The 15,307-nt window shown below is 43.8% G+C and overlaps 1 protein-coding gene across 8 annotated transcripts in view; it reads right to left on the bottom strand.

The window, feature by feature from the left end:
* Window positions 1–1,298: 1,298 nt before the first annotated feature.
* KLF11 (KLF transcription factor 11) overlaps window positions 1,299–15,307 on the bottom strand; it is an 83,662-nt gene continuing 69,653 nt past the window's right edge. The window contains exons 1-4 of one of the 8 annotated variants that reach the window (XM_056564171.1): window positions 8,763–8,850; window positions 6,226–6,486; window positions 3,637–4,594; window positions 1,299–2,262 (exon numbers count right to left, since the gene is read on the bottom strand). In XM_056564171.1, coding sequence (XP_056420146.1) covers window positions 1,964–2,262; window positions 3,637–4,594; window positions 6,226–6,486; window positions 8,763–8,777 — 1,533 coding nt within the window. In that variant the 5' untranslated portion in view covers window positions 8,778–8,850 and the 3' untranslated portion in view covers window positions 1,299–1,963. Of the gene's footprint in view, window positions 2,263–3,636; window positions 4,595–6,225; window positions 6,487–6,568; window positions 6,823–8,167; window positions 8,262–8,438; window positions 8,530–8,572; window positions 8,634–8,762; window positions 8,851–15,307 lie in introns of those variants that run through there. The other 7 variants (XM_056564174.1, XM_056564173.1, XM_056564175.1 and 4 more) reach the window with 7 other exon arrangements.

Raw genomic sequence — 15,307 nt, 5'->3', positions numbered from 1 at the left:
AAGGAAGTATTTTCATGGGTATAAAGGAGCTTAGGTAGAGCTTAAAAAAATTTGTAATTTTTTTAAAAATGAAACTTTAAATTTAAATGAAGCCATACTTATTTTGCCAATTCCTGGCCAATTCCTGGCCGTTTCAGCAGTACCCAGTGCCTGCTGCTCCCGAACTTCTAGTCTCCTCTCGACACAAAGGAAATGCCATTTGGCAAATCTCTAGCCGAGGGTGACCTGTCTCAGCCAGTGGTTACAAAAGGGGGCACTTCCTTGTATGGGGACAGGAAGTTAGGAGAAGCAGGAACCAGGTACTGACGGAACAGGAACATCGGGGCAGGGAGGGAAGTACAGCTTAAATTTTTTTATCCCAGCCAAGTCAATTTAAAAAGAAATAAAATGCCAGAGAACCCCTTTAATAAACTATAAACACTTAGGGCAGTGTTACTTAACCAGGTTTCCTCCAGCTGTTGCAAAACTACAACTCCCAGCATGCCCGGACAGCCGAAGGCTGTCCGGGCATGCTGGGGGTTGTAGTTTTGCAACAGTTTGAGACACCCCGGTTGGGAAACACCGACTTAGGGGACTTTTATACGAGGGACATTCAAAAAGTTTCTACGCTTTTCCATTTTCGACGTAAACTGTGAAGGCTGGGAGAGCAGTAATCGTCACGTCTTAAGGTGTCATGTGACTCAAAAGAAGGTGACCCTAGAAAAGTGATGTCAGAACGCAGGCGAAAAAAAAAAAAAAAAAAGCTAAAACTTTTTGAACGTCCTCATATGACACTTCTTTCGAAACAGGACAATCCCTTTAAGCCAGTGCGCCTCCAGATGTCGCTAAAACTACAATTCCCAGAAAAGGCTTCCCAAGGGCATGCTGGGAGTTGTCGTTTTGCAACATCTGGGAGGTGCCCAGGTCGGGAAACACTGCTTTAAAAAAAAAAGGGGTTATCCAGGAAAAATACTTTTTTATTTTTTTATATATCAACTGGCTCCAGAAAGTTAAACAGATTTGTAAATTACTTCTTATAAAAAAAAAATCTTAATCCTTTCAGTACTTATGAGCTGCTGAAGTTGAGTTGTTCTTTACTGTTTAACTGCTCTCTGATGACACCTGTCTCAGCAACTGTCCAGAGTAGAAGCAAATCCCCATAGCAAACCTCTTCTACTCTGTGCAGTTCCCGAGACAGACAGAGATGTCAGCAGAGAGCACTGTTGTCAGACAGAAAAGAACAACTCAACTTCAGCAGCTGATAATTATTGGAAGGATTAAGATTTTTTAATAGAAGTCATTTACAAATCTGTTTAACTTTCTGGAGCCAGTTGATATATATATATTAAAAAAAAGTTTTTTCCTGGAATACCCCTTTAAGCACATTGGTTTATCCTACAAACGACTCAATCCAATAGATGCAATTTAAGCCTATCTCAATGGAAGTGGACAATGCCAACTACAGTGCAAACTGTAAACAACAGACTGTTCGAAAAGGAATTTTTTTTTTTTTTTTAAGATTGTCCAGATGTTACATAGAAAAATTCACACATTCTGATATGCCAAGCAGAGAACGCCATGTTGGTATCCAATGCTCCGTCATATCAAAAGTGCCTTATACCTGTACGAGCCGACAACGCTCACCGCAAATGTGTACATCCTATATGGCAAACCAAAGGCAGGAAAAAAAAAATGTCAAAAACTCGACTAATTTTTTTTTTTTGTTTGAAATAAATGTGAAAAAGATTGGTCTGCTCAGAATCATACACATGTGCCTTTCATGCTTATTGCCACAATAATAGGATTTATTTTCCTATGTAAAAGGCTGGTAAGGAAGATTCATAGAAACTTGCATCAAAGTGAATAAACTGGAAAACTGCAAAAGGAGGATTGGATAAAAATCAACCATAAAGAAGGGAGTGTCTTGTGTGTCGAGTCTCTGGTGCCTGAAGGTAAAACAGGTGGAAATTTGTTCAGTCCCTTCTTACACTGGCGAAGACATTGAGACCAGCATGCCAAGCGGGGGCACAGTGCTTCTCGACTGATCTGACATGGTTAGTCTGTTTAATATTCCAACCTCTGCCTGCCAAGCGGGCATCTTCCTGGTGGTCATGTGCCGCCGGGCGTGCTTGGTCAGGTGATCGCTGCGCATGAACCGGCGATCACACACGGTGCAGGCAAACTTCTTCTCCCCCGTGTGCGTTCGACGGTGTCGGGAAAGTTCATCTGATCTGGCAAATTTTTTATCGCATCCTTCCCAGTTACAGCTGAAAGGTTTTTCACCTGCAAGATAAAGGCATCTTTTAGGCAACAATAAAAAAAAAAAAAACACACCCGTCATGTACACAAGTCATAAACTAGATCTCTAGTTTAAGGCCGGGATCACACTGTGGAATCTCCGGACCAAATCCCCCCCCCCCCCCCCCCCCCAGAGATCCCGTGGGCAGTGCATGGATCACGCAATGCATTTCTGAGCGTTTCTCCTGAAATATCTTCTTAGAAATGCATTGCCGTATACAGTGACCCCCCCGACCTACGATGGCCCCGACATACGATCATTTCAACATGCGATGGCCTCTCAGAGGCAGCATCAACATACGATGCTTTTGTATGTCGGGGCCATCGCATAAACGGCTATCCGGCAGCACAGACTGCTTCAGCTGCCACCGGATAGCTGTTTACGGTGCCCCGTGTGGTCCGCTGACGATCACTTACCTGTCCTCGGGGCTCCGGCGTGTCCTCTTCGGGATCCGCTGCATCGTCGGCGCTCTCCATCGTCGTCATCATGTCACTGCGCACGCCATCCCGTCATCTAATAGGAGCAGCGTGTGTGTAGCAACGTGATGGCGGCGACGGAGAGTGCGGATGCCGAGGAAGCAGAGGCCTTGCCGGAGCGTCGGGGACACCCCGGGGACGCGGCGACAGCGATGGAGGGCGACATCAAGGGCATCGGTGACGGTCCGGAGCGGTGGGGACACGTGAGTATAACGGTGGTCTTCAACCTGCGGACCTCCAGATGTTGCAAAACTACAACTCCCAGCATGCCCGGACAGCCGTTGGCTGTCCGGGCATGCTGGGAGTTGTAGTTTTGCAACATCTGGAGGTCCGCAGGTTGAAGACCACAGTCCTATACTTCACATTGCACGGATCCCTCAGCATACGATGGTTTCAACAAACGATGGTCCATTTGGAACGGATTACCATCGTATGTTGAGGGACCACTGTATGTGGATGGTAATGCAGTCTGCGCAGTCCTAGTGCTGACAGCCGGATCATCAGCAAAAATCCCATCCGTAGATTCCTCAGTTTGAACCCGGCCTAAATGGTGAAGTGGCCAAATTGAACTGGATTTTCGGTCATAAGATTGTGTAATGGTCCCTGTTGTTTGAGGCCATAATACAGAACCAACAAAAGTCTCAGGGGCACCACCGACCCTCCATGATATTTTTCAGTTTCTGTATACATCAGGTTATGCCATAAATGTCTGACAGTAGGGGATTACACCTCAGGGACATCTACCTATTGGGAGAATTCCCTGATCTAGGTAAGGCAGTGGTCAAGCTTTCTGGTTACAGTACATACATTTATGCCCCAAGCTATAGAGGACACGTTATAGATCTTGACATAGTCATGAAGAAAGTGAAGTACGTGGCTCACCTGTGTGGGTTCGGAGGTGTGCTTTGAGATGGGAACTTTTAAAGTAAGTCTTTTTACAGCCGGTGAAACTGCACACATAGTTGCGTCTTCGAGAGAAGTCCACTTGTGGGGGGCTGCATTGGCCTGAAGTTATAAACACAGGGGCCGGGGCGAGAGGAAGTAACTTTGTGCTCCCGACTGTCAGAGTCTGCGGACATTGTGCAGATGGCTGCGAAACTGGTGCTTGAGGAAGGACGAACATAACGGTCCCCTGAGACATGGATGCGCCCATCAGGACTGGTTGCGAGAGCGGTGTGGTCTGGGGTAGGATTGGTTTGACGGTATTGCACACTGGTTGTGGAGAAGGCTTGAGGAAAGCGGAGAGAACACTGGTTTGAGCATTGACTGGAATCATCTGGCAAAGGACGGGTGGGTTCGAACCGGGAACAGAAGCTAAGGGGTTGGTCTCTATAAAGTGTTCGTTTTCACATTTCACTGGCTTGTCTGTCTGAGCTACTCGCTGGCTACCAATTTCTGTGTTTGGACAAAGCTTATCAGTCTGAGGAGGAAGGTGCCATGGTGAGGAACTTTGTGACCCATCTTCATGGGCGTCTGTCTCTTTGGTGAGCTTGGAATGTTTGGCTTTACACCTCTTATGGGACAAGCCATCAAGAGCTGGGGCATTTACTCTCACAAGAGGTTGGGGAACGTGATGAAAGGGGGAGGTGTCCGCTGTGTGACGTATGACGCTTGTGGCCATCGCCCTGCATGCCTGAAGCTTGAAAGAAGTCCCCAACTCTTGAGAAGACCGCAGGCTGTGGATCCCTGAAGCAAACGGCTTTGACACAGTTGAAGATGACACCAAACAAGGGGAACTGCTTGAGGTTACCGTCACCGGTTTGGAATAGGTCACTTGGGAGACAGGAGGGAGTGTGGTGCAAGGTTCAGCAAATTCTGGACTGTGTGGAGGAGTCATGCACTGGAAAATAAATCACGGGAGAGGTCAGGTAATGTGTGATGTCAGCATTTTGGAAACTGTGGAATTGCAACCTAATTACAAACACATTTCTACTACTGGTACAAATACAGGAGAACCTTTAGCTGTAGCCAAGTTCATAGCAGGTCATGTACCCAAGAGGCTGGACACGCTACTTACTGAGTTACTTTTTCCAAGTATATTACAGCCAACTGCAAAGATTATTTGGCACAATAGTTGGACACACACCACCTAATATAGTTGGCCGACAGCTCTTTCTCTCCCAATTCGCCCCATTTCTCAGTCGCTCAGGTAAGCCAAGCATACATGTGTTCTAACTGGGGCAAGGTGGGAAAGCTGTTGCTAGACGTAGGAATCAAATCCAATATGGGCCATTCTTCTGTAATGTCAGGAGGCTGCCATAAACATTACATGGTCAGCTGGCCTGGCTAAAATTGGCAGTTTTGGCCAAAACCTTTTCTGATGTGGGTGACCAATTTAGAGTGTTGTGTAGGTACACGCTCCAAGCATTCTCTATGGGAGAGCTAGAGATACACGAGTGCTGCACTCGGGTATCTCTGGCGCTCTTATAGACAGTGCTTGGAGAGCGTGTCAACACACCACTCCATGCAGCTGGAAGATTTAGGGCTCTGTTCTGGAGATCGCAGGAGTCGCAGAGGTCCGACTTCCCACGATCAAACACTTTAAAGGGGTACTCCACTGCTCTGCGTTTGGAACAAACTGTTCCGAACGCTGGAGCCGGGAGCTCGTGACATCATAGCCCCGCCCCATCATGACGTCACGCCGCGCCCCCTCATTGCAAGTCTATGGGAGGGGGCGTGACAGCCGTCACGCCCCCTCCCATAGACTTGCAATGAGGGGGCAGGGCTATGATATCACGAGCTCCCGGTGCTGGCTTAAGCGTTCGGAACAGTTTGTTCCAAATGCTGAGCAGCGGAGTACCCCTTTAAGGCTCAATATATCCTGCTATGGCCCTTGCGGTCTAGATTAACCAGCAATGACTGGCCCTTTAACTTAAAGGTAGGTTTTTAGAGTCTAAGGAGATAGTTTTGGAAAGGACAAAGTATTCTAGACTTTTGGAACCAGTCATGCCCCTGAGGAGCCAACTTGAAATTTTTAGTGGCCAGCAGCATGAACATAGAAATCAATGTAAATCAACTCAAAAGTAAAGCTTCACTACTGATTTCCTAAGCACATTGACTATTTGGCTCCTGGGATTTTTCCAGGCCATAAATAATTGCATTACTGTTATACGCAAGGCTACGAGCCCTAGAGTATACCAAATGCTATGAACTATGGTCAAAATGACTACAGGCTCAGCAAGCAAGAGAAAACCCAGGCTTCAAGCATCTCAATTACATAAGGCTCCTGGGTTTTAACTCTTTAGGGAAGTTACTATAGTAAAGACTTTCCATAAACAATAGCATCTGCCAACACTAATGATGGGAAATGTGAAGATCCCGATTCCTTGTTGCTGTTTACTAAACAAAACCATTAGAGCTGAGGTTCTACACATCTGTAGCTCAGTGGTCCGCAACCAGTGGACCCCCAGCTTGGTGCATCATGGGGGAAGCCAATGTATTAAAAACAGTATGTATATATCAGCTTCTTACCAGTGTGGATAAAGAGTGGAAATCCTTGGTCATGGATGGGGACGATTCACACTGCATGATGAAATCGGAAGAGTCGGAGGCAGGAGTCAATGGCCGCATCTTCAGCGTGTCGCCCTTCTGGCTTCGTTGGCCCCATGAGCTCATACAGACCAAAGCCTCAACAGCTTCAAAGTCATTCTGCTCCAAAGTGCTACACGAGGACCTTTCACTGTCATGTCTCTTCCTTTCCAGTATGGACTCACAGATGTCCATGAAGTCAACCTACACAGAATATCACACAATAATTATAGCACACACCCAACTATACATATGAAGTTCACCATATACCTTCAAGAGCTACCACCTGACTGCTATTCCTTCTTCTACACATGGGGTCAACCATGTATGTCTTCTCAATGGGGGAATAGGCTGATGCCAGACACCTCTACCTAACTTGAGCAGGAACCTGCCTGATCCTTCTCTTCTGTCATGAAGCAGCCGGCAGCCCCTACACCCATAAGATGGTTGCCCAGTCCTGCTGAAATAGGTGTCAGGTTCATCCAATTTTGGTTGGGTACCATAAGAGTGACAATATCCTACAATGCACCTGAACTCTTGGAGGCTCTACAACCCATAGCTCAACCAAAATTAAATTTGAACCCCCCCCCCATCTGTTTAGGTTTAAAGGTTTTATCTACTATCCACAGGATAGGAAAAACCCAGTTAGGGTATAGGGGAACTCTGCCCCTAGACATCCTATCCCCTATCCATAGGGGATAAGATGTCTGATCACGACCCCCGTGATCTCTGCTGTGGCACCCCAGACATCCGGATGACTGGCAATGCGGGGTGGAGGCTTGTGATGTCACGGTCACGCCCCGCTTGTGACATTACGGCCACGCCCCCTCAATGCAAGTCTATGAGAGGCCGTCACGCCCCCTCCCATAGACTTGCATTGAGGGGGTGTGGCCAAGACATCATGATCAGGCGTGACTGTGATGTCACGAGCCTCCGCTGCTGCACATGACGCTCTAAACGAACGCCGGGTGCAGCAGGGAGATCGCAGGGGTCCCCAGAGGCGGGACCCCCGCAATCAGACACCTTATCCCCTATCCTTTGGATAGCGGATAAGATGTCTAAGGGCGGAATACCCCGTTAAGCTTGTATGGGCTTATCATTGGTACAGATGACATTTTATTTGGAACATGCGGATGACGTGTTACTATTTGTCAGTGCAACTTGTGTTGTCGTCGAAAGTCAACCTCGTAAAAACTAAGTGTGCATTTATGAGGTTATTGCTGTAAATGAGTTTTTTCTTATAAAGCTGTAAACATTTATGATACATTTACAACATGACGTCACCCTGGTCATCTGGTGCACCCACACTGGAGAGGAGGACAACACCCATTCTGCATCCCATAGTCTGTAAGGTCAGCATATATAATAGACGGAATGGCCATACATGACAAAATAGTGAGAAAAAAGGAAGTGACACATTCTGTATCCAGTGGTGTCATTTAAGATATCTCAAAATATATTATCAATCCAACTATTTCATATATAATTACTGAAAGTGTCCTGTTTGAGAGGTATAAGGATAATAATCCCGCTTTGTTTTGATAACTGTTGCACTTCATTATGACCCATTAAAGGGGTTGTGCAGAAAAAAAGTAGCTTATCCCCTATTCACAGGATAGGAGATCAGTGTCTAATCATGGGGGGCCCTGACTGCTGGGACCCCCCGCGATCTCCTGAACGGGCCCCGACTCTCTGAGATAAGCGTGTGCTGGGGTTGGCATGCGCTCCATTCATTTCTATGGGAGCGCCGGCGATGCCACAGTACAGCACTAGGGTCTCTACGGAGAATAAATGGAGCGTTTGCCGACCCCAGCACAAGCTCCAAGCGGTCGGACCCCCACTATCTAACACTTCTCCCCTATCCTGTGAATAGGTGACAAGTTACTTTTCGTTGCACAGCCCCTTTAAGGTGGTCACACATGCTCAGTTCAATTGCAACTCCTGAAGGTAATGGCACAGTTGGCCCCCATTGCACATATAAGCAAGAAGGATTGTGGGAAAGCATGTGCTCTGTTGCCTGGCAACAGCAGAGTCAGTGCTCAAAGAGGAAACCAGGAAGTGATTAAATCTATGGGGGGGGGGGGGGTATTATTTAACATATAAAACATGTGTCCTCCTTTACATATATATGTATGCGCTAGTCATCTGATTTTTACCAACTTTGCTTCATGGGGTGACCCCTTTAAGAGAGGAGTGTGCAGCACGGCCTTGTAGGTTTGTGAGCCGCGCACTTCCCCACGTCCTCAGATAACCTGCATCAACATGGCGTTCCTAAATGCAAGCGACTCACATCCGAGCCCGACTCCGGGCGGCTTATCACAGACAATGATTTACCAGCTTACTGAGCACAGTACTGACCGGCAGGCACACCTGCCCCCCCCCCGCCTGTCTATTAAAGACACTAAGTATTATTCATATAGGGTTCATATCCATGAGATGGACAGGACAGTAGATTAGTCTGCGTCTCAATGGTCACCAACCTCTAGAGGGGTCATGTACGACCTGTATTCCTCCAGCTATGGGAAAAGGAGCAGCTCTCGGGATACACTGTCCATCAGAGGCTGTCAGGGCATGCTGGGACTTGTAGTTTTACAAAATCACAAGTGTTGGGGCTGATGAGCTTACAATCTATAGCAAGGGGTTCATACTCGATGGGATGGATACGAGAGAGAAATAAGAGATAAACTGATAGATACAGGGCTCAAGTCCTGCAGGAATGCATGGGAACTGAGTTCCTGCACTTTTTTCACAGCAGGAACACCATTCCCATTATCAGGAGTCCTGCAGAACCAGCACATGAGTGGAAATCTTGGATCAGTTCCCTCACTTTTTTTTCCAGGACTTGACCCCTGGATGGATGGATAGATAGATAGATATGAGAGAGAGAGAGAGATAGCTAGATATGAGATAAAGAGAGAGATAGATATGAGATAGATAGAGATAGATATGAGATAGATAGAGATAGATAGAGATAGATAGAGATAGATAGAGATAGATATGAGATAGAGAGAGATAGATATGAGATAGAGAGAGATAGATAGATATGAGAGATAGATAGATATGAGAGATAGATAGATATGAGAGATAGATAGATATGAGAGATAGATAGATATGAGAGATAGATAGATATGAGAGATAGATAGATATGAGAGATAGATAGATATGAGAGATAGATAGATATGAGAGATAGATAGATATGAGAGATAGATAGATATGAGAGATAGATAGATATGAGAGATAGATAGATATGAGAGATAGATAGATATGAGAGATAGATAGATATGAGAGATAGATAGATATGAGAGAGAGATAGATATGAGAGAGAGATAGATAGATATGAGAGATAGATAGATATGAGAGATAGATAGATATGAGAGATAGATAGATATGAGAGATAGATAGATATGAGATAGATAGATGATAGATAGATAGATATGAGATAGATAGATATGAGAGATAGATAGATATGAGAGATAGATAGATATGAGAGATAGATAGATATGAGAGATAGATAGATATGAGAGATAGATAGATATGAGAGATAGATAGATATGAGAGATAGATAGATATGAGAGAGAGATAGATAGATATGAGAGATAGATAGATATGAGAGATAGATAGATATGAGAGATAGATAGATATGAGAGATAGATAGATATGAGAGATAGATAGATATGAGAGAGAGATAGATAGATATGAGAGATAGATAGATATGAGAGATAGATAGATAGATATGAGAGATAGATAGATATGAGAGATAGATAGATATGAGAGATAGATAGATATGAGAGATAGATAGATATGAGAGATAGATAGATATGAGAGATAGATAGATATGAGAGATAGATAGATATGAGAGATAGATAGATATGAGAGAGAGATAGATAGATATGAGAGATAGATAGATATGAGAGATAGATAGATATGAGAGATAGATAGATATGAGAGATAGATAGATATGAGAGATAGATAGATATGAGAGAGAGATAGATAGATATGAGAGATAGATAGATATGAGAGATAGATAGATAGATATGAGAGATAGATAGATATGAGAGATAGATAGATATGAGAGATAGATAGATATGAGAGATAGATAGATATGAGAGATAGATAGATATGAGAGAGAGATAGATAGATATGAGAGATAGATAGATATGAGAGATAGATAGATATGAGAGATAGATAGATATGAGAGATAGATAGATATGAGATAGATAGATGATAGATAGATAGATATGAGAGATAGATAGATATGAGAGATAGATAGATATGAGAGATAGATAGATATGAGAGATAGATAGATATGAGAGAGAGATAGATAGATATGAGAGATAGATAGATATGAGAGAGAGATAGATAGATATGAGAGATAGATAGATATGAGAGATAGATAGATATGAGAGATAGATAGATATGAGAGATAGATAGATATGAGAGATAGATAGATATGAGAGAGAGATAGATAGATATGAGAGATAGATAGATATGAGAGATAGATAGATATGAGAGATAGATAGATAGATATGAGAGATAGATAGATATGAGAGATAGATAGATATGAGAGATAGATAGATATGAGAGATAGATAGATATGAGAGATAGATAGATATGAGAGAGAGATAGATATGAGAGATAGATAGATATGAGAGAGAGATAGATAGATATGAGAGATAGATAGATATGAGAGATAGATAGATATGAGAGATAGATAGATATGAGAGATAGATAGATATGAGATAGATAGATGATAGATAGATAGATATGAGATAGATAGATATGAGAGATAGATAGATATGAGAGATAGATAGATATGAGAGATAGATAGATATGAGAGATAGATAGATATGAGAGATAGATAGATATGAGAGATAGATAGATATGAGAGATAGATAGATATGAGAGAGAGATAGATATGAGAGATAGATAGATATGAGAGATAGATAGATATGAGAGATAGATAGATATGAGAGATAGATAGATATGAGAGATAGATAGATATGAGAGAGAGATAGATATGAGAGAGAGATAGATATGAGAGATAGATAGATATGAGAGAGAGATAGATAGATATGAGAGATAGATAGATATGAGAGATAGATAGATATGAGAGATAGATAGATATGAGAGATAGATAGATATGAGATAGATAGATATGAGATAGATAGATGATAGATAGATAGATATGAGATAGATAGATATGAGAGATAGATAGATATGAGAGATAGATAGATATGAGAGATAGATAGATATGAGAGATAGATAGATATGAGAGATAGATAGATATGAGAGATAGATAGATATGAGAGATAGATAGATATGAGAGATAGATAGATATGAGAGAGAGATAGATATGAGAGAGAGATAGATATGAGAGATAGATAGATATGAGAGATAGATAGATATGAGAGATAGATAGATATGAGAGAGAGATAGATATGAGAGATAGATAGATATGAGAGATAGATAGATATGAGAGAGAGATAGATAGATATGAGAGATAGATAGATATGAGAGATAGATAGATATGAGAGATAGATAGATATGAGAGATAGATAGATATGAGATAGATAGATGATAGATAGATAGATATGAGATAGATAGATATGAGAGATAGATAGATATGAGAGATAGATAGATATGAGAGATAGATAGATATGAGAGATAGATAGATATGAGAGATAGATAGATATGAGAGATAGATAGATATGAGAGAGAGATAGATAGATATGAGAGATAGATAGATAGATATGAGAGATAGATAGATATGAGAGATAGATAGATATGAGAGATAGATAGATATGAGAGATAGATAGATATGAGATAGATAGATATGAGATAGATAGATATGAGATAGATAGATATGAGATAGATAGATATGAGATAGATAGATATGAGATAGATAGATGATAGATAGATAGATATGAGATAGATAGATATGAGATAGATAGATATGAGATAGATAGCTATGAGATAGATAGATATGAGATAGATAGATATGAGATAGATAGATGATAGATAGATAGATATATAATATATAACAAAAATATATAGATTGCTGGAAACTATAACCTCTCAACCATAGATGTAGCAGAGCTGAATGAGATAAGCCTATTCTGTGCATTCTTTTCTTTCAGTTTACACTACATTTTGACCTAAAGCAGTGTTTCCCAACCAGTGTGCCTCCAGCTGTTGCAAAACGACAGCTCCCAGCACACTGTCCGGGCTTGCTAGGAGTTGTAGTTTTGCAACAGCTGGAGGCGCACTGGTTGGGAAACACTGACCTACAGCCCATTAGTATCATGTCACAATGTGTCCTCTCAGATAACAAACCCCATTCTGCCTCATCTGCATAGAGAAGATCAAAGCTGTTAATACTAATGGGGTGGGGGTGGGGTGGGGGGCGGGGGGTTGCATAACTAGGGAGGAAGTACAGAAGAATCCACCAGAAAAGCCATTCTAAACTGCTGCAGTCATTTCCTGTGCTGTCTCCAACACTAAACTGCCTGGATACAGCCATCAGTCACCCACAGGTCATCACAGGCCTCCAATCACATTAAGGGTTAACCTTAAAGCTACATGTCCCAATTCGAGACCTGCTCATTCCATGGTGTTCCATACCATCCGCCCAACGCTACTGTAACACACAAAGGGTTAACCAGCTAGAAGTTGTCACTATACAACAGTAAGGGAACCACAGGTTATATAGATCAGTGTTACAAAACCTGTGTCTCTCCAACTCCCACCATGTCCCAACTCCCATCATGGCAAAGCATGCTGTGAGTTGTAGTTCTACAACATTGAGGGTGAAACAGGTTATATACCGGAGTTGCCCTGTGGCTTTCCTGCTATTTCAAAACTACAACTCCCATCATGTCCCAGGCAGCGTTTGGTAGAGCATGCTGAAAGTCAGTGTTTCCCAACCAGGGTGCCTCCAGCTGTTGCAAAATTACAACTCCCAGCATGCCAGGACAACAAAAGGCATGCTGTGAGTTGTGGTTCTGCAGCCGCTGAAGACAGCCTGGTTGGGAAACACTGCTGTAGGTCAGTGTTTCCCAGCCAGGGTGCCTCCAGCTGTTGCAAAACTACAACTCCCAGCATGCCTGGACAGCCTTCAGCTGTCCAGGCATGCTGGGAGTTGTAGTTTTGCAACAGCTGGAGGCACCCTGGCAAGGAAACACTGCTGTAAGTTGTAGTTATACAACAGTAAAGAAACACCGGTATATAACCTGTGGCTTTTTGGCTGTTACAAAACTCCCAACCAGGGTGCCTTCAGCTGTTGCAAAATTACAACTCCCAGCATGCCAGGACAACAAAAGGCATGCTATGAGTTGTGGTTCTGCAGCCGCTGAAGGCAGCCTGGTAGGGAAACACTGCTGTAGGTCAGTGTTTCCCAGCCAGGGTGCCTCCAGCTGTTGAAAAACTACAACTCCCAGCATGCCTGGACAGCTGAAGGCTGTCCAGGCATGCTGGGAGTTGTAGTTTTGCAACAGCTGGATCCACCCTGGCTGGAAACACTGCTGTAAGTTGTAGTTATACAACAGTAAAGAAACACCGGTATATAACCTGTGGCTTTTCGGCTGTTGCAAAACTCCCAACCAGGGTGCCTCCAGCTGTTGCAAAATTACAACTCCCAGCATGCCAGGACAACAAAAGGCATGCTGTGAGTTGTGGTTCTGCAGCAGCTGAAGGCAGTCTGGTTGGGAAACACTGCTGTAGGTCAGTGTTTCCCAGCCAGGGTGCCTCCAGCTGTTGCAAAACTACAACTACCAGCATGCCTGGACAGCCTTTGGCTGTCCAGGCATGCTGGGAGTTGTCGTTTTGCAACAGCTGGAGGCACCCTGGCCGGGAAACACTGCTGTAAGTTGTAGTTAAACAACAGTAAAGGAACACCGGTATATAACCTGTGGCTTTTCAGCTGTTGCAAAACTATAACTCTTATGTCCTGGACAGCCTATGGCGAGCATGTTGGGAGTTGTAGTCATACAACAGTCATGTCTTGGGCAGCCTATGGCGAACACGCAGTGAGTTGCAGTTAGGGTGCATTCACACCACGTTTCAGAGATCCGGCTGCCGGATCAGTCTGGGAAATTTGAAAACCGCATGCAGCCGGACCGGCGCCGCCGAATCTCATTTATTTAAAATGCGCCGACCGGAGTCAGATATACCACGGTTTTAGTCCGGCCTCAGAACCGGACACGGTGCAAAAATGAGCCGACCGGAGTCACTATCTGATTCCAATCAGTGCATTTAAATCTCCTAAAAGTGGTGTGAATGCACCTTATATGCACCAGTGTTCCCCAACCTGTAGCCTGAAGGCTGTCCTGGCATGCTGGGAGTTGTAGTTTTGCAACAGCTGTTGTTGCGTATAGATGAATCCATAATAGAAATAACCATAACTTGCTCAAAAAGCTGACAATCAATAGGTTAACAGGAGCAGGTTATCTATTTTCAGCCTCTATATCAGCGTTTGCCAACCAGGGTGCCTCCAGCTGTTGCAAAAATACAACTCCCAGCATGCCCGGACAGCCGTTGGCTGTCCAGGCATGCTGGGAGTTGTAATTTTGCAACAGCTGGAGGCACCCTGGTTGGGAAACACTGCTCTATATTCTGCTGATATAGTTGTTTTGCACTTTCAGGTTGGGCGGTGGTGATGGTAAGGGGGGGGGGGGGGATGGTTTATCAGAGACAATAAGAAGTTAAACAACAAGGTCCCACCCAAGACAAGCGGGTCAACAAATCTTTTAACCCTGCCCATCACCAACCCTCCCATAAGAAGGGGGCGGAGCCTTTTGGGGGTTTCCAAATATAGCTTCCTAATACGCAATCCATTAAAATAGCCATGTGAGGAGGGCAGGGCTGGCGATGCGGGGGGAGGACCAGGAAACCAAGTGGGTGTGAAAAAAGAAAAAGGGGGCTAGGGGAAAGGGGTGGGGTTATCGGTTTAAAATCCATCCAAAAAAAACTGAAAAATAAAATAAAAAAATAAGCAAGGACGGTTGTCACTATCCCCCCTCTCTCTTTA

This window comes from Hyla sarda, chromosome 3 (assembly GCF_029499605.1).
Source record: "Hyla sarda isolate aHylSar1 chromosome 3, aHylSar1.hap1, whole genome shotgun sequence".
Taxonomy (NCBI): domain Eukaryota; kingdom Metazoa; phylum Chordata; class Amphibia; order Anura; family Hylidae; genus Hyla; species Hyla sarda.
This window is presented reverse-complemented; position numbering and strand designations above follow the sequence as displayed.